The sequence below is a fragment of the Pelodiscus sinensis genome, chromosome 19 (assembly GCF_052426305.1).
Source record: "Pelodiscus sinensis isolate ZL-2025 chromosome 19, ASM5242630v1, whole genome shotgun sequence".
NCBI classification, from domain to species: Eukaryota; Metazoa; Chordata; order Testudines; family Trionychidae; genus Pelodiscus; species Pelodiscus sinensis.
This window is the reverse complement of record NC_143070.1, coordinates 28,312,385-28,330,870: the sequence shown is the minus strand read 5'-3', so window position 1 is coordinate 28,330,870 and position 18,486 is coordinate 28,312,385. Positions and strand designations below refer to the sequence as shown.

Below are 18,486 nucleotides of genomic sequence, written 5' to 3'. Positions count from 1 at the left end.
TTTGTGTAAATCCTTGAATATTGATCTTCTTGCCTCTCTCTCTCAGTTCTACTTTGTGCTTCTTCACTTTCTCAATGTAAAGACTTTGGAGAAAACTCTCAAACATCTGCTCCAGTGGCGCAATGGATCACCGCACAGTACTTATAAGGCAGTGTGCATAGGAGACATGCTGAGGGGCAGAAGAACCCAGGAGCACAGGGGAGCTTCCCATGCAGAAGGACCCCTGAGCTAGATCCATTCATGTCACAGCAAAAGTAAAATAGCTGGGTTCTTCTGTGTCTTTTTTTGTTTCAATGTCTCTAGGGGTGCAAGAGGGACAGATCCACACAAAAAAAAAAAAAATGGGTTGAGTGAATCTTGGGCCAGCTTCTCACTTGTGCTGCTCGCTCTCCCAGACAGATCCCAAGGCAATAGCTCCACACCCAATGGATGGGTTAGCAGAGGCTAGGGGGCAATAGGCAGAGCCTGGCAGCTGCTGGGACAGGACCTGAGGGCATCAGGGGAAGCAGCAAGAAACACAAACTCAGCCCCCTGCATCTCTAGCCAGGCTTGTGGGTTTCATGGCCCCAGCTCATCTGAGCCAGCCGGATGAGAGACCGAGCGCCAGTGGACACCAGACACCCAGCAGAAGGCACAAAAATCTCTTCTCACCAGCCTGAGGACAAGAAATCTAAAGCAGGAGGGTTTTGCAACAACCAGCCTAGGAACATCCCACTGACAATAGAACTCAGGTTGCAAAGTTCAGAGCCCTGAGTGCTGCCCCTTGCAGCATGGGACAAACAGCTGATGTTTTTGGTGGGCACCTGGGGCTCTCAGCTCTCAGGCTGCCTCTGCTCTCCCGGCCCCTCCAGCTGCCCCATCCCAGCTGCTTGTTTATTTTTTGTTTTTATTTAAGTACCAGCTCTAGTGGAAGCCGCCACTCTCCCCTCTCCCATCACGTGATGGACAGGTCACTGCCCCCAACCAGACTCTGAAATGGCCCCCTGCATTTCCCTGCCCCCATGGAAGAGGCCCAGGGCTAGGGGAAGCAGGAAGCAGGAAGAGCCCCAGTCTACACAGATCCTCTTTGCACAAAAGCCTCTTGTGCAAAAACAGACCCCAATTAATTATGTAAATGAGCATGGCAATATGCTAATCAGTACTTCATTTGTATGAACTTTTGCAGAAGAGAGGTGCAGTATGGAGAAAGCCTAGGTGGTAACATAGATTCAGGAAAAATCCCTGGGCTGCAATCCTTAGTTACACACAATAAGAATAATTCACCAGCTCAGATGTGATTTCTAAACCCCCAAAAAAGGAAAATAAAACCTGATGGACTAGGGAGACTACTCCCTACTTACACATTTCAGGAAGTCCAATCGTAGCCGACACAAGAGTGTGTGCCCTAAAGAATAAGGTGTCTGATTTTGGATCAAAAGATGAAGGGTGTGAATCCCTTCGCAGTTGTATTTACCTCCATTTGTCTGTGCTTGTGGATCCTGCTATCTTTGGCTTGTAAAGGTCCTATGTAGCAATGTGGTTTTTCTGTAACCCTATTGGAAGGCCTGTAGGTATTCAGTAGGTCTAAACTGAAGCCTTCTTCTGCAGCCAGACTGAAGAGCAGCAGCAATTAGTTGTAAAGCCTAGGGTCACATGCTCATATTCCAGCTATATGTCATTTAAATAGTGCTACACAAGGCTGGAGGGGGGGTCACTTATCCTAGTGGCACCCACTGTCACCAGGCAGGAAACAGATCTCACAGTGAGTAGAGAAAACTTAACAGCATTTTGTCTGGCAAAAGACTGCTTACCAATAGTTGTGGTTGTGCAATGGGCATTCTATGATTCTTGTCCTCATGTTCCTGTTGTTTGTCTGTGTGATCACTGTCTGGCTTGGATCTGTTTCTGTCTGCTGTATAATTGATTTTGCTAGGTGTAAATCAGCTAAGGCGGTGGGGTATGAGTGGTTAGGTAATTCTGTTACAGTATGTTATGTTTGGTTAGTGAAATTATACTAAAATAATTGGTTAAGGAAGAACTAAGCAGTATTGAGTTTCTCTATATAAACTGGGGTCCAAGAAGGAGACCAGCAAGAAGGAAAAGGGGAGAAGAGAAGGGAAAGGAAGAGGAGAGAAGACCTTGAAGCAGAACTCACCTCCAAGGCAGCCTAAGACGAGAACAGCCAGGACTCATAGACTCATAGACTTTAAGGTCAGAAGGGACCATTATGATCATCTAGTCTGACCCCCTGCACAGTGCAGGCCACAGAATCTCACCCACCCCTCTTAGAATAATCCTCTCACCTATGTCTCAGATATTGAAGCCTTCCAATACTTTGAAGGCCCCAACATGCAGAGAGTCCTTCAGCTGTGATCTGTGCCCAATGCTACAGAGGAAGGCGAAAAACCTCCAGGGCCTCTGCCAATCTACCCTGGAGGAAAATTCCTTCCTGACCCCAAATATGGCGATCAGCTAAACCCTGAGCATGTGGGCAAGACTCACCAGCCAGACACCCAGAAAGTTCTCTATAGCAACTCCTATCATCCCTCCATTGACCTATTTCCAACTGGAAATGAATGGTCAATTAGTTACTCCTCTGCACAGCTGTTGAAATGGTTTGCTGTGTGAATTCTATAGCAGGTGATGTTAGGACTGTGCACTGGAATTATTTACCAGTTTCCCTGGTCCCCCCAGTACATGCAGCTGTGATGGCCGAGTGGTTAAGGTGTTGGACTTGAAATCCAATATGGTTTCCCTGTGCAGGTTCAAATCCTGCTCACAGCGAGGCCTGTGTTTTGGCCATACCCCTTCCAATGTGTGTGGCCGTGCTGGTTATGACACATGGACATTGTCACTGAACAGTCTGACAATGCCATAATGAATTGAGTTTGGAGAAATGTTTTGGATTGCTTGAAGTGCTGTATACAAATGTAAACACGTCAAACGTCGATATCGACGTGAGGGAAGAATAAAGGTCAATCATTCCATTTCTAAAAATAGTTTAATAAAAAGCTGGTGAACTGTAAAGGGAAAGGTTCCTGCACAGACACCTTGTTACAACAGTTTCTAATTAGCATCCATTTTTTTCCATCATATTTGACATTGAGATGTCACAGCGTTAAAAAATTCTGACAGGAGTGAAAATCCCCTTCTCCCTCCCCCACCATCTGCTCCCCCTGGGGCAGGGGAGGGGGCCAGGTGGGGCAGCAAACCCCACCCACTGTCTGGCCGCATTTCGTACCAGTTTCACCCTGTGCTGGGGTGGAGCAAACCTGGGGAAGGGGGGAAAGGCAGCCTGGGTTCTTTCCAGCCAGGGGGTCCCATTCACCCGGCCTGGGCTGGGCTGCCAGTTGTCCAGTTTTCCACTGGAGGCTCCAGTTGCAAAGGGAAAGGGGCAGCGACCGGTTGGCACAAAATGTTCAGGTACCTGCAGTAACTGGCTCCCATCACTGGGGAAAGGAACAGCAGCGCTGGGAGGGGCCTGTCGGTGCCGCAGGGTCACTGTCAGGGGCAGGGATTCCCTCCGGCCTGGGCCGGCACCGGGCAGATGGTCAGGGGAGTCACGTTGGTGCCCCCAGTGTAGAAATAGGGGCGCAGCGTCCCAGAAAAGGTGCCGGCAAAGGTGAAGAGATGGGACCTGTAAGTCACATTGTAAAACGAGACCTCGCCCGCCTCGTAGTCCAGAAAAACCCCCACCCGGCTGGGCCTGGCGCTCACGGGGAGGAGGGTGCTGGGGGAGGTGCCGGCCTTGTATGCCCCGTTCCTCAGCCACATGAGCCAGTATCCATTCTTAGGTGAGAATGGGAACTTCCCCTTCCTGCTCACAGATTCCCTGCAGACCCCCACAGTCCACTCGGTCTTGTCTCCCACCTCCACCTCCCAGTAACGCCTCCCACCCACGAACCCCTCGGCGCCCAGCACTTCAGGGTAACTATCAAATCTCTCGGGGGTGTCGGGCAGATCCTGGCGCGTGTCTTCGTGTCTCACACTTTTCCGATCCTCAGACAGGACGAGTTTGGAATGAGCCGTGTCTGGATCCAGTGTCACATCCACTGGGGAGAGAGTCACAGAGCCAGGGGCCTCGATGACTCTCGAGGTCCCTGCCAGTTCTGTGATTCTGATAGAGGTGAAAGCAGAGAGGGGCCTCAAGGAGGCAGAGGAGCAGTGACAAGAGGGGCTGGTCCCAAGGGCTAGAGGGATGCAGGGCCAGGGGGCAGAAGGTGGAGGGAGTGTGAGGGGAGGGGGCAGGCAGGAGGGGTGAGGGAAGGGAGGTGGGGCAGGAGGAGAAAGGGGAAGCACCAAGGGGCAGCGTGTGGGGGGGGGGGGGGAGAAAAATGCCAGAGGACACGGATGGGGAAGGCACCAGGACAAATGGGGGTGGTGACGGTGACAGGTTTGATTCTCAGTGGGTGGGAAGGGAAGGGTGGGTGCCAGGGGCCTAGAGAGGTACCAGGGGAGGGGTGAAAAATGAGAGACTGAGGAGGAGCAGATGGGCTGGCAGCAATGGGGCAGGTGGAAAGGTGTCAGTGGGGGTGGGGGAAGATTAGAGGAGCAGAAGGGAGGCCATGGGGGCAAGAGGAACAGGCACTATGAAAACCGAGGGGCTGAAGGGAGGGGCAGGTTCTAGCCGGGATTTCGCTAGGACCGCGGGGGGTGTACACCAGTGCTCCCTCCAGCTGTTCCTAGCCATGTGCGGAATAAATTTTATCATGTGCATTGAGGCACACCCAGGAAACACAGGCTGTGGCCATATGAACGTTCTGCTAATCTGCTGGGTGGCTCCTGAATTTCCCCTGAGCGCGCAGGGTGGGTGTGACAGCAGGGCCCAGACGAGCTCTCCCAGCTGCTGTCTGTGCCAGTGTGAATGGGGCTGCTCCGGCCAACCCACTAGTGCAGTGGTCTCCGACCTTTTTACACCCAAGATCACTTTTTAAGTCTCAGAACAGGCGAAGATCTACTGCCCCGCCCCTTCCTTGAAGCCCCGCCTACATTACATGAGGAAATCTAATGTAAATGTACTGTGCAGGTGCGCAGTTGAGAGGGCTCAAGAGCTACTCTTAGAGCCCCTGAGATCTACCGGTAGCTCGCGATCTACTGATTGGTGACCACGGCACTAGTGTGTCATCAGGGCCCGAGTGAGCCCCTCCAACAGCTTGGGAGGAACCAGGTGGGGGAGGCGGCAGCTCCAACCTACATTGCCAGGGACACGCCTGCCCTGCCTGGGGCCCGGCCCACAGAGCTGGGCTGCCTGGGGATCTGTTCTGCCTGGGGCTGGGCACAAACCACTGAGGTGCCATGTGAGGTCAGGAAATGTCGGGACCCTTTTAGTGTCTGAGTGACAGGTAGCAGCAGGGCAGGGCTGGGCTGGGCTGGGCTGGGCCTGCCTGGGGGAGGGACCCTCAGCACCGAATCTGTGCTAGGCCCCTCTGTGCTCATCAGTTCCCAGCCCCAGCGGGCTTACAAAGTCCTGCAGCGCCCACAGACTAACAGGTTCTCAAACTTGTGATACTGCGACCCCCCCCCCCCAAGTTGTTCGTGACCCCCCAGGGCCTCGGGACCCACAGTTTGAGAAATGCTGGACTAACAAATAGATTTGTTGGGGGTTTCTCAGCTGCTACAGGACCACTCATGGGTTTTTTAGAATAGACTAACTTGGTCCCCTCTGAGACCTCAGGGCCTGGCGGTTTCCAGCCCCGGCCCTTGTGTTCTTGCTGCATCAGCTGGGAAAGTAACAAAAATGCTGGAGCCCGGCACCTCTCCGGTGACACATTAAGCACTGACCCGCCCCAGTCGCCCTGCGCTGGGGAGGAGGGGTTTGCTGGGTACTGGTGAACAGAGGGCGGGTGGCCCAGGGGTTTGCTGGCCCCACAGGCCCGGTTTGCCTGCCCCTCTCTCCCATGCAGAGACAGAGCTGCCCAGGCCAGACTGAGCCTTTGGCTTGGGTCAGTGACAGCTGGAGCTGCAGTCACTGTCCCCAGCAGGGCTCAGCCCTGGACGCTCCGTATGTGGGGAGGAGGCAGCCCGGCCTGCCTTAGCCGCAAGGTTCCCCACTCAGAGCTGCCATCGCCCAGAGCTGGTGGAACCTCAAGGGACAGGACAAGGTCATTGGGGGGGAGGGGCGGGGGGCAGCAGAAGGTGCCAGGGTCGGGCCATTGGGGATGGATCAGTAGAGGGAATGGTGGCACAGAAACAGCAGCAGCCAGAACATGGCTCTGTGGGACTGTGTCAGTGACTTCGCTCCAGCACCCTGCTTTGTGCCTGGGAACCTGGTAGAAAAACACGTTTCCTAGGAGGCCAAGACTTTGAAAATTCACTATTTGCCAGGGGCATTGCGTTAACATCATCGCTAGCTCAACGGGCCAGTGTCTGGGGGAGTTTCTCTTCAACTTTTTATTTTTATAATGAATTTTTATGCAAAACAGCCATATTGGGCCAGACCCCTGGTCCCTCTGCCCAGTGTCCTGCCTCCTGCCACTGCAGTGCCTGGAGCAGCCAGAGGGAATCGTCTAGTGATCCCTGCCCTGTCATAGAATTATAGAGCTGGAAGACACCACAGGAGCCATCAAGTGGAAGCATGAAATATTGCTGCACCTCGTTTGCATAATTAATGAGCGGCCGCTTTTTGTACAAGAGACTTTTGTGCAAAAAGGAGCGGTGTAGACGGTGCCTTTTTGCACAAAAACCTCTGGTGCAAAAATGGAGCCTAATTAATTATGCAAATGATGCATGGCAATATTCCATGCTTTGCCTCATTTGCATATTTCTTGCACAAAACAATGCAGTATTGACATAGCCATTGTGTTTAAACAGGAATTGGGGCCCAAAGCCAGACCCTGGATTTGCCCTGGGCCCAGCCCCACTGGCTGGACACGCCTGGAGTTTTCTCCCCAGGCTGCAGCGTGCTGAGAGGACCCTGCCAGGAAGCGGTTCCCTGCCCCAGGCTGTGAGGTGGGGCGGGGGATGAGCAGGGTTAAGGTGGGAAGCGTCTCCTGGCCTTAGATCTGGAGCCACAACCCAGCTCCATAACACCCCCCAGCTGCTCCCCGGGCTCCAGCTTTGCCAGCAGGGTGTGGCTCCCAGCCCCTGCCTCTGGGGTCTCTGCACAGGAGTGGGCCCAAGGATCTGGGGTTACTGCTCCCCCAAGGGCCGGGATCATCTCCCAGGCCTAGGGCACAGGCATGGTGCTGGAGGGGGAAAGGGTGGGTGAGCCAGTCTCTCCCCAGGGCAGGAGCTGGAGTCACTGACACCAGTGCAAGGACAGTTACCTGCGAATCCTCGGGCTTGCCTGAGTCCTGGAACAAGCAGAGAGAGAGAGAGAGAGAGAGAGAGAGAGAGAGAGGTGAGAATTCCCACTGCAGAGCCCCCGGAGCAGGAGCAGGGATGTCCCAACTCCTCCCGCCGCCCCCAGCTCTGCCCTGGCTCCACAGAGCAAGGTCCCACATCCTCTGTCTCCCCTCGGCTGCTCTGTCCCACGCTCCTTGCCTGTGCCCCCCTCACCGCGCCGATCCTCGCGCGCCCGCCCAGCCCAGGGGTTGCTCCGGGCGGGGGAACAGGCTCCCAGCAGCTGCTGTGCCCGGTCCTAGGGCAGCACCCGGGATCATCACCTCTCTCTGCAGCCAGCGCCCCTGGAGGGGAAGAGAAAACCCATCAGTGGGGGGGAGGGGGCCGTGCCCAGGGCTCACAGCCCAGCTCTGCCCCGCGCTGCCAGAGGGTCCTGGGGAGCAAGGCCCCGGAACCAGCTTCTCTCAGATGTTTCCACCCCCAGCCACACAGCCCCTGGGATTTCACACGCACAAGAACAGGGGAGGTGCCCAACTCCTATGGGCACCAGTGGGAGTTACGGGCCCAGCTGCTCTGGGGCTGCTGAAACTCCCGCCAGGCCCGTGTGACTCACTGGGCACCTGCCCAGCTCTGAGCATCTGGCCCAAGGGGTTCAGACACCGGGCCCAGGCACGTCTGGTGTCAGCCAGGGAGGCTCCACAAACGTCCAGGGAGCTGGGACTCGGGCCCCGAGTCTGTGACAACGTCTCCCACGGCAACCAGCTCCCAGCATCCCCAGAAACCTCCCCCTGCCCCTCGGCCCGCGCAGGCTGGGCTGGGGGACCCTTTGCTTGGCAGCAGGAGAGGGCGGCCGCAGGGACTGGGGCAGCGGGGGAGGCACCTTCACCGCCTGCCCCTGTTCTCCACCATCCACATCCCTCTGGGATCCTGCCGTTCTGCTCAAAGCAGCCTCCAGGCTCAGGAACCCGCCAGCCCCCCAGGAGCAGACCCTGGGGCCTCAGGGACCCAGCTGGGCCTTTCCACGCCCCTCCCCACACCCGCATAGAGAGAGAGGAGCCCCCAGCAGCGCCGCCCCGTACCCAGGAATCCCGTCACGGCCCCCTGGAGACTGTTCTCTCTTGGGAAGTCCCGGATTCTCCGCTCCAGCTCCGGGCACTTGGGCGCTGGATGCGGCGACGTCGCCTCCTCGCCTCTGCAGAGACATGAGGGCGTTATTGGTCTCCCACCTCAGCTCCCCCTCCCCCCAAGCCAGACAGGGGAGCAGGTGGGGGCTGGGCCACAGGCAGAGCTCACAGGGCCCTTACCTCGGCTGCCCAGGGAGTTTTTCCTGCTGTGCCTGGCCTGGGGCCTCTCTCCAGCCAGAGGGAAAACAGCCCAGGCAACACCAGGCCCAGCTCCCGCACACCCGGCCCAGCCCATGTGCCCCAAAGAGGCCTGGCTGGGCAGCTCCCATGGCTGAGAGAGGGGCCCGTTCTCCAGACCCAGCTGCTCCTCAGCTTCTCCGCTCAGCCCCCAGGGGCCTGGTCACTCCCCATGGAGTGGGGGCTCTGGGATGGGGACACTCCCCCCAAGGCCTAGCCTGGGACATTCAGCTCTTTCCCCACAGCTCCCCCTTCCCCCCACGAGCTACGCCAAAGCTGGGGGCAGGTCCCAGCTGGGACCTTGGGGTGACCAGCCTCAGCTCTATTAATATTCCCCTGAGCCAGCGCAGCCCCCAGGGAGGGTTCCCCAGCCCAGAACTTTGGGGGCAGTACCCTCCCAGCGTGCCTCACACTCGCACAGTGGCAGTGGCACCCCGGGCGGTGGGTACAGAGGGGGCAGGGTTCAGAGGGTGAGACAGGCCCATGGTGGGGGGCTGTGGCTGGATTCACAGCCTGTGCTCTGAGCCTGCTCCCAGCATGACGGGGGTGAGGGGCAGATGGAGCCCGGACGTACCTGCTCACGGCGCTTTTCACACCCTAGAGGGGAAGGAGGCAGAGCAGAGAGTCAGTGCCCATGGCCCAGCCTGGCTCCCTGCCCCAGAGGGGTCACGCTGCTCCCCCACTCCGCAGGCTGCTCCCCCAGGTGGGAGACCCACTGAAGGGCTGTGCTAGGGGGAGCCGAGCCCCTTTTACATCAGCTGCTTTGCAGGGGGGCCAGGTCCACTTTTTCACCAGCCTTCCCAATGGGCCAAACTCCTGCATCTCTGCAGCCCTGGCCCTGCAGCTGCCCCGGGCCCTGCTCTCTACCCTGAGTTACCCTGTGAGCCCCCAGTGACTGGGCTCCGAGCATGTCTGACCCCGTCTCACCTGCAGCAATTCCAGCGCCGGCTGCCGACACTTCTCCTCCAGCTCCAAGATCAGGGCGCTGAGCTGGGAAATGTCCTCGCCCAGGCGGGCGGCGTGTTCCTCCCTCCTCCTCCCAATCTCCTTGTCCAGCTCTCCCAGCCGGGCCAGCAGGAGGCGCTCTCGCTCCGCCAGGAACTTCCAAAGCTGCTCGCACTCCCAGCCCACCAGCTGCCGCTCCACGTCCGTCTGCCTCTGGGGGCGCAGAGCAGGCGGGGCCGGGACGCGGGTGAGTGGGGCTGTGCGAAGTGGCAGGGCCTTGTCCGGGCTGCGCAGAGCGTTTCACTCCGTGTCTTTGCCAGGTTGGCTGGGTCTCGCCCAGGGCTTGTCCCAGGGCAAAAGTGTCACCAAAAATCACCCCAACCCCCCTCACTGCACCAACAGACTGAGGTGCAGCCCGGGCCTTGGGAAATGGGGCCCAAACCAGCCGCTGGCATCCCTGGGGTGTCTGACACTCACACCTGGGGGTCAGCACAGATCTCCCCTCAGCCTGACCCTGCCACAGCTGGGCACATGCAGCAGTTTGACAGGCCTCATCGCTGCCCCTCACGGGAGAGAGGCAGAGCCAGAGGGTGCTTGCAGGAAGCCTGGGGTGAACTCACTGACCTCAGTTGGAACTAACACCAGCGTCCCCCAAGAGTCTGACCCGAACCCCACCGACTCCAGTGGGAACTAGCACCAGGGTAACAGAGGAGCCTGACCTAAACCCCAGTGGGGTTACTCTTGATTTATACCAGGTAGCTGTGAGCGGAGGCCGCCCCACACTGAAGTGACCCTGAGCTGTGTCCCTGCATTAACCATGGAAACCCTTTAACCTTCTGAAGGACCCAGACACCAGCCAGCACAGAGACCCGCCTGATGCTGTCACTGCTCCTCCCCCACCATGCAAAGCGGCTGGGCAGGGCCGTGCACCTACCAGGAGCCTCTCGCTCTCCTCGGCCCAGTCGGATTCCAGGCCCCGGAGCGCGTCTCTCTCCTCCCGCAGACGCTGCAGGCAGCTCAGGATTTGCTCCTGCAAACACAGACAGCGGTGCTGGGGGCTGCTTGGAGCCATTGGCTCGTGCCCAGCGAGAACAGCGCCACAGAGCAGTGAGGCTGGGGGAGCAGGCCCCCCCCCTCCAGCCCTTGGTAACTGCCCAGCAGCGCTGCTGGGCCTGGCCCAGCTCCATGTGGCTGGGTTGTGTTCCCGGGCAGGCCCTGGCTCTACCCAGGGCAGGTCAGAACACGCAGGGGGCTCTGGCGCTGCAGAGAAATTGCCCCTGTAAGTCTGGTCCCTACCTTGCACTCTTGGGCAGCCTCCTTGATGGGCACCACCGTGTGCGCGCGGTGAGCCCGGGACCTGTCGCACACCACACAGATGGGGGCTTGATCCTCTTGGCAGAAGAGCTTCAGGGCCTCCTGGTGCCTCTCGCACTCTGGTTGCCCCTCGGGCACTGGCCCCGCTGGGAGCTGCAGGCGTTTCACCAGCTCCACGAGGTTCCCCAGCTGGTAGTTTGGCCGCAGGTGTCTGTGTGGGATGGTCTCTCTGCATTGGGGGCAGAAGTTGGGCTCCGACTCCCCCCAGCACCGACTGAGGCAGGCCCGGCAGAAGTTGTGCCCACACTCAATAGACACCGGGTCTGTGAAATACTCCAGGCAGACGTGACATGTCACCTCACCCTGGAAGCTCCTGGCCAGGTTCCCGGAAGCCATGGCCCCTCTGCAACCCCGCCCTGCGGGTTGGTTTTGTTTCCCGATCAGAGGAAGCAGCGTAGCCTGTTCAAGCTGCTTTATTTTTTTCTAAGCAGGTTGTACAACTCAGAGCCAATCACAATTGCTGGATGGAAATGCAGAAATTAAAAAACCGCCACAGAAGTCAGACCCTCAGAAATGCCCCAAACAAGCACCAAGCTACCTAAGAAAACTCCCAGGCAGTTTCAGACACACAGAACCTTGCCTGGTTAAAAGTCTCTGGGGGAGCCGTGTTAGTCTGTAACTAAAAGAAGCTTAAAAACCAACAAGTTTTCATGGGCACCGCCCACCGCTCCATGTTTGCCGTCTGAGGCAGTGGGCTGTGCCACGGAAGCTCATGATGATGTGTAAAAGGGAAGTTAAATCCCCTGGAGCCATTGACTCCCCTATGAGGGGCACGTACAATATACATACATTGCTAATGCTTAGATATATTTGCTATTTGTGTAGGAGTAAGACATGACAAAGGTCAAGGCCTGTCACAAGTAATAACTTATAATAAGGAGACGAGGGGAGGTGAAACCAGTCTTCTGTTAAGTAGAGATATGGATAGATTCCACATCCTTTAAACTTGTGACCGGCTCAAGCAGGAAAGGAAAAAGGGAAGTATGGCTTGCCCATTGTTCAGCAAAAGTGAATGAATGTAACACAGCTGTAACCGCAAAGTCAGCAAGTAGGCACTGTATTTAACCTCATTTGGAAAATTAACCTGACCTATAGGAATGCTAAACGTCAAAAATGAAGTAACCTATCATGTTAAGGCACCTAAACCAGAAAGGATGTTAACCCTATAAGAACCCCTGCCTATGAGATGTTGGTCGTCGGCTCTGCTTTGAACATTGAGTTCCTTAGCCGTACCTTGGTTGCAACCAATAAACTTGAGTTGGACCCAGCCTGAAAGTGTGACTCTCTTCTTGGGGTAAATCAGACTAGCCTCCAAGGGGACGAAACCTTGCAATTTATGCAACAATGACACTCCAGATTTTTTGCTAGTCTCTCAGATGCTACAGGGCCAGACGTTTCTTAAGGCACCCAGAAGCCAGTGCTGCTCCCGTTTATAGGCGTAGGCAAGAGCTGAAGGATTGTGTCCCCTACAGCGAGTGGGGACTGGGGAGGGACCCTGAAGGGGCAGTGGGATTAATCCCCCTCCCATTTACCACTCATGTTTCACAATCAAATTCTGTTCCCCCTTTGCCCCCAATAATACTGGGGTGCTGCTGAGGCACGTGACTCGCCCCGTCATTAACGATCATCAGAGCCAGGGTCCCATTTGGGGACCAGTGTCCCCCAGCGGCTAAGTCAGGGGTGCCCCTCCCCCCAGCAGGGTGTTCTACTGCCCCAGGTGGGGTGGAGAATGGGGGTGATAAGGGCCCCCCCACCCCAGGGCAGGACCCAGAGCGGCCACAGACCCTGCTCCAGGCCCTCGTGTTCCCCTCCCCTCGGGCCCCACAAGCTCAGGCCCATGGGCCCCAGGGGGCGGCTGCCCCCCTTGCTCAGACACAGCCCCCCAGGTAGCAGACTCGCTCTGTGCCCCCCCCCCCCAGCTGCTCCCTTCCGACACGGGCTGTGACCCGCTTTGCCCCCCCCGGTCAGACCACGGACCTCACCCCGGGGAAAGGCCCCGTTGGGCCGAACTCGCAGCAGCACCCCCGCTCCGGCTCCGCGGCACGTGCGGAACCCCCCGCGTCGTGACACGCGGCCCCGGCCCCGCCCCCTGCATTCGCAGCTGCCGCCCGGCCCGGGCGCCCAATCGCGCGAGGCGGGGGCGGGGCCAGGCAGCTCCGGGTCAGAGCTAAGCCCGGGCGCGGATCCCAGACCGGAGTCACTGACCCGCTGCGCACGCGCGGTCCGACCCCTCTCCCCCTTCTTCTGCCGCGCGCCGGCCGGGTTTTCAGTGCGTCCCGCCCGCCGCTCCCTGCCCCGCCCGCCTGGGCGTCTGACTCTGTGGCGCGAATTCTGAAGGAGCCGTTGGGGCCGTTACTCGCCGCGCGCCTGGTTCGGTTTCCGGTCAGCGCCGAGCAGGAGAGGGGGGGGCGGGGCAGGAGGACTCGGAGGCGCTGAGGTGAAGTGGGCGGGCGCAGCAGATGACGTGTCAGATGGGGGCGGGGCAGATACATCGCTGCGGGGCAGCGTGGGGAGGTTTTGCCGCCTCCCCACCCCGAACAGGCGAAGATCCAGCGCCCCGCCCCTTCCTCAAAGCCCCGCCCCCTCTCTTCTCCTCCTGTCCGTCACTTGCTGTCCCCAGCCCCCACTGACACACTCTGACAGTTTATTTTTAAATTCTGCCAAACATGCCATTAAAATCACGTGTTCCTAGCTATGACATAAATGGTCTGTTTTATTAGTGCTATTTAAATCTACAATGAAGCATTTACAATGATACATGCTGTGGGGACAGAGCTCTGCAGCTGGGGAGCCAGCGAGTCCCCTGCATCTCCCAGGATTCTCCCCCCAGGGAAACCAGCGCCTGCCTGCCCGCCCTGGGGCCAACCCCCCAACCCCAGGAAGCCTCCTGCAGGGCTGACTCCCCCCTCCTGTGCAGTGCAGGGAGCCCATACTCCCTCCTCCTGCAGTACACCCAGCAGAGCAGCCAGGGCACTTCTGGAATCTCCCACAGTGGCACTGAGCTGTAGGACTTCTGTCCATCCCCAGGAAGCCCACACTGCCTCCATTTCCACTGGAGGGAAGTAGTGGAGCTTCTTGGGGGTGAGAGGGAAACAGGGGCAGGGCAGACAGGACACCTTGCAAGCCACTGCTCAAGGCCTTGCCATCAACCTGTTGGTGACCACAGATTTAAACAGTTCACATACAATGGAAATCCAGGAAAGGTGAATGTCTTCATTAAGTCAACACTCTCACAGGCGGCACTTGGGTTTGAACCAGGGACCACTTGATCTGTAGTCAAACATTCTGCTACTGATCTACACCTCCATGCAAGAGCGGCATCTACAGCCAGTATTGAGAAGTGGCTTTTGTGTAACACACATCTCAGCTGAGATGGACCCTCACTGACCCTAGATTGTGACTGGTCCTAACAAGGAGTTTTCCTAAAAGCAGCAGAACTGGGGCAGGACAGAGGTTCTGTCCACATGGAAAAGTTCTTTTGGAACAATGGCCGTTATTCCAAAATAACAAGGCAAGAGTCTACACAGCAATTCCGTTAGTTTGAAATAACTGAAATAACGGATGGCTGATTCCAACTTCTGTAGACCTCACTGTATGCAGAAAAATGCCTATTCTGAAATAGCTATTTCAAAATGAGGCCTGTGTACATGCACTACTTCGGCTGTTTCAAAATAGCCCCTCCCCAGGGCCATTCTAAGTTATTCAACCTGGGGCTCTAAATCAAGGTAGCACGTCTACATTAGGGAAGCTCCTTGGACTCATTTTGAGGATTCCCTGCAGTGTAGACGTGCTAATTTCAAATAAATTGTTCCAGAATAGCTTATTCCAAATTAAATGTGCCGTGTAGACGTAGCCAGAGAGTCCTGAGAGATGAAGCAGCTGGAGGGAAGCCAGGAGAGCAGAGGCCAGTCTGAGAACTGTGTGTCCCAGGTGTCTACCCCAGGCCTTCTGTCTAGGTCCCAGGTGTAAGGGGCAGCACTAATGACTCTGAATTCTCCACTCTGAGTTTAAATCTCAGTGGGACGGGCTGGGGTGGTTGCTGGGAGGTCCTTGTGCTCCAGGCTTTTCGGCTTCCTTGCCCTGAGGTTCACTAAGGGGGGTTTTGCTTGTCTGAGGCCCATTAGAGCTTCGTGAGCAGACTTGTGGTCAGGCGCCTGATGCCATCACAGCTGCAGGGCAGGTCGCCCATCTGACCCCTGAGCTCAGCCCATGCTGGAGGCAGCCAGAGAGTGTGAGCAGAACGGGGGCGGGGGACTTGTATACTTTGGGAAGGGTCCTGGCTCCCAGCCACACGCCTTGACCATGACCATCGGTCCCTGCACAAAGTGCATTGTGGGAATGAGAGTTGGGGCAGCAGGAAAGGGGCCAACCCCTGAGCCCCACTGAGCAGGTGGGAGAAGATGGGAGTGAATCCTGCTACCTCTCACGTGCAAAGGGAGCACTAACCCACGTGCAACTCATCTCTAGTGCTCTGGCCTCCAGCAGCTTTGTGCTCCACTAGGGTGGGTTATTTCAGAGACCAGAGAGGAAGAGGGAGGGGTCTCTGGATGTGCGGAGCCCCCTGGCTCTGCCTGTGAAAAGAAAGAACAAGGGCACAGGCAGAAACTTCAACTCCACGTTGTGCGTCTTGATATTGTCACTGTAAGGACTTTGAAGAAGCACTTCAAATATCTGCTCCAGTGGCGCAATGGGTTAGCGCACAGTACTTATAAGGCAGTACTTGTACAAGACATGCTGAGGTTGTGAGTTCAAACCTCACCTGGAGCACTCCTTTTGAGACCCTGCTGGGTTGTCCCCTTGCAGTGGTTCCCAAACTTTTCAGCATCACTCCCCCCCTTTTTGATTTTTGAAAACCCTCACGCAACCCCCCCCCCAAAAAATAGAAGCAAAACTTGTTTTAGCAAAAAAGAAAAATATTGATTGGGGGAGGACTGGGTCACCTCTTCCCCCTCCCCTGGAATTTCTTCACACCCCCTCTCCCTCCCGCCCCGGGCTGGCCCCAGAGCTCAGGCCCTGGGAGTCTGATCAACAAGTGAGACTCGCCCGTCAGTCCAAGCTGCTTTCTTCCCGGCCACGTAGGAAGGGGCCACTGCAGGTGCACAACCCCCTGGCTGCTGTGTCTGTGGAAAGGGGGGAAGAGGACACACACCTCTGACTGGGGAACAGGGCGCATGGATCCCACTAGTTCCTGCAGAAAATGAAACAGGCTGAGCATTTTGCAGAGAACAGGCCAGAGCCCTTCTCCTGTCCCTGGAGAGATGGAAATGGAGCCGTTCCTTGTGGGGAAAGAAGTGGGTGTGTTGGGAGTGGGGTTTGAGCTCAAACCTCCTCACAGAGCAGAACCCCACATTAGGGGCAAGAGCGAGCCTTAAGTCAGGCAGTGGAGAACACTTGGCTCCTGTTATGCTGTGATGGGATATTAGGAAACTTCTTGTACAGAACCTGGCTAGCTCAGTCGGTAGAGCACGAGACTCTTAATCTCAGGGTCATGGGTTCAAGCCCCGTGCTGGGTGATGCCCTTCTTTAACTCACATTCTCAGTCTGCAAGCAATTGGCTCTCAGTTTTCACCAGGCTTTTAGAAAGAAAAAGTCTAGTCTTGGGGTCCAGCTTTAGTAGAACCAGAGAGAGAACCAACTGCAATTTCCATCTTCTGAGGAGAAGGGAAGAGGATTTTCTTCTCCTCAGTTCTAGCCACATCAGCCCAGGGAGGAGAAAAAATAACCCTCCGCCTGCTGATTGTCCCCTGTCAGCTTCTGTAGCTTCACCTCCTTCCACAGCAGCTCCAGCTTTGAGCTACAAATCTCAAGGGGCTGGTGAGGAAACGAGGAGCTGGCAGCTCGGGTTAGTCGCTTCCATGAGAACAAGAGGTGGAGTGTTCACAAGGTGCATTCCCCTCCCCGGCAGAGCAGGGTGTTGGAAAGAGCCAGGAACAGAACAGTCAGACAAGTTCCATTCTTTAAAGAACAGTTGTGTGTTTTTGTGTAGTGCTTATCACATTTGCCTGACATGCAAAATGTTCTTGGTTCAAAACCAGGCACAAACACAGGGTGTTCTCTTATTGCTGCTCCCCTGGGTGCCCGGGTAAGTGCAGCTCCTCCTGCCTGGGAGAAGCCCAACTCACATGCGACGGGGCGGGGGGTGACATCAGCTGAGAATGCCCCTTGGTGCCAGCCTGGGGAAGCCAGATGGGTCAGGCCAGGCACCTGATGGACACTTCTGTCTCAGCCTCCCCTGCCCTCGGAAGCTGGCGTATGGGGCCGGCTCCTCCTGCTGCTTCCCTTGTGTGACTTGCCCAAGGAGGAAGTGAGGCAGGAATGGGGCAGAGGAGGGAGGCCAAGCTGAGGGGGGCAGGACAAAAGCTCAACGTCTCAGAGGGAATCAGTAGGGTGAGCAGAGACCTCCCCCCCCCCCTTGTTCTGCCAAAGCCTGTGGGGTGGGGCTGGCTGTGGGGAGGCAGAGTCCTGTGCCTGTCTCAGGGCATCCCAGGGAGGCTCCTTGCAACCCAGGAGAAGAAGGGGGCTCTGGGTGTACGGAAAACAAGCAAAGCTGGTCCCAGTGGGCCTGGGCCAGGGCTCCAGTTTGGCCCAGCTGAGTCACAGGTGTCTTCTGTAGGTCCCATGGTCTAAGAGGCAGCACTAAGGACTCTGAGTCAACCCTCTATGCTGCACCTACACTTAAAATAAGATGTTACATCAGGGCTCTGTTTACACTACAGAGATGACGCTTTAGTCCAGAGAACACAGCTGCTGATTTTTTTTTGGAAGAGCAGACGTGCCTTTTTGGTGCCTCTGTGAACCTCATTTTATGAAGAAGAAGGGATGTTACAAAAAAAGTTTTTTTTCCCACATTTGGCCCAGTGTAAACAGGCCAAATGTTGGAAAAGCTTCTTCCAGAAAAAGCTATGCAAACTAGGGTTCACAATTTGCCTAGCTTTTTCAGAAGAACAGTGTGTGTAGACATAGCTTGAGTGTTGCACAGCACTGGTAGGAGACATGGAGGGACGAAAGGGTCTGGTGGCACCTGCAGCCTTTCAGAGCAGCCCTTGCCTCCACCCTCGCTGTGGTCTCCTGGGAACTGTCTGGACTAAAGCCCATCCTGGTGTCAGCCTAAGGATTTCCTGTTCTGTAAAAGCTGCTCTGGAAATGAGGAAGCAGCTAAAGTGACTCTGGTGGGATTTGAACCCACAACCTTTGAATGACTGGCCTAGGTCACAGTGAGCACCAAAGCTTAGAAGTCCAACACGCTTTCCATTGCGCCACAGAGCCTCCTAGAATGCTGGCTTTGCTGTCTCTGATATCTGCTTTGCAGCATGGCAATTGCTGGGGGAAAAGAAAGGGGAGCCAGGTCTGTCTCTTTTGGGAGAGCAAGTAGGAAGAGGGAGGGGGCCACTGAGCCCCCGACAGTGAAAACAATTGGGCTACATCTACGCTGCCAGGTTCTTGCACCAGAAATATGCAAATGAGGCTAAGCGTAGCAGCATTGCGCAAGAGAGTTTTTCTTGCGAAAGAAGGGGCTGTGTAGATGCTTCTTCTGGCGCAAGAACCT

At 56.5% G+C, this 18,486-nt stretch overlaps 1 protein-coding gene and 3 non-coding genes across 4 annotated transcripts; 2 read left to right on the top strand and 2 right to left on the bottom strand.

Annotated features, from left to right (window-relative positions):
- Nucleotides 1-2,681: 2,681 nt before the first annotated feature.
- On the top strand, nucleotides 2,682-2,763 carry TRNAS-UGA (transfer RNA serine (anticodon UGA)). The gene has a single exon. It is a non-coding gene; the product is annotated as a tRNA-Ser (tRNA).
- Nucleotides 2,764-2,961: 198 nt separating this feature from the next.
- LOC142821532 (zinc finger protein RFP-like) lies at nucleotides 2,962-13,040 on the bottom strand. The gene is made up of 9 exons (XM_089771206.1): nucleotides 12,918-13,040; nucleotides 10,863-11,400; nucleotides 10,501-10,596; nucleotides 9,549-9,779; nucleotides 9,196-9,218; nucleotides 8,340-8,452; nucleotides 7,584-7,604; nucleotides 7,245-7,271; nucleotides 2,962-4,031 (listed from the first exon to the last, which is right to left on the bottom strand). Exons 2-9 carry the CDS (start codon nucleotides 11,274-11,276, stop codon nucleotides 3,484-3,486), a joined length of 1,473 nt encoding a protein of 490 aa, XP_089627332.1. The 5' UTR covers nucleotides 11,277-11,400; nucleotides 12,918-13,040; the 3' UTR covers nucleotides 2,962-3,483.
- A 2,573-nt stretch (nucleotides 13,041-15,613) lies between these two features.
- On the top strand, nucleotides 15,614-15,707 carry TRNAI-UAU (transfer RNA isoleucine (anticodon UAU)). Its single transcript has 2 exons — nucleotides 15,614-15,651; nucleotides 15,672-15,707. It is a non-coding gene; the product is annotated as a tRNA-Ile (tRNA).
- A 2,394-nt stretch (nucleotides 15,708-18,101) lies between these two features.
- TRNAR-UCU (transfer RNA arginine (anticodon UCU)) lies at nucleotides 18,102-18,206 on the bottom strand. The gene is made up of 2 exons: nucleotides 18,170-18,206; nucleotides 18,102-18,137 (listed from the first exon to the last, which is right to left on the bottom strand). It is a non-coding gene; the product is annotated as a tRNA-Arg (tRNA).
- Nucleotides 18,207-18,486: the final 280 nt, after the last annotated feature.

What these genes read in the sequence shown, in the direction of transcription:
- LOC142821532 (XM_089771206.1), bottom strand. Translation starts at nt 11,276, where the DNA reads ATGGCTTCCGGGAACCTGGCCAGGAGCTTCCAGGGTGAGGTGACATGT. An exon ending in AGGAGAGCGAGAGGCTCCTG is followed by an intron (nt 9,780 to 10,500) that starts GTAGGTGCACGG and finishes CTGCGCCCCCAG; the next exon opens with AGGCAGACGGACGTGGAGCG. An exon ending in GGCCGTGACGGGATTCCTGG is followed by an intron (nt 7,605 to 8,339) that starts GTACGGGGCGGC and finishes CTTCCCCTCCAG; the next exon opens with GGGCGCTGGCTGCAGAGAGA.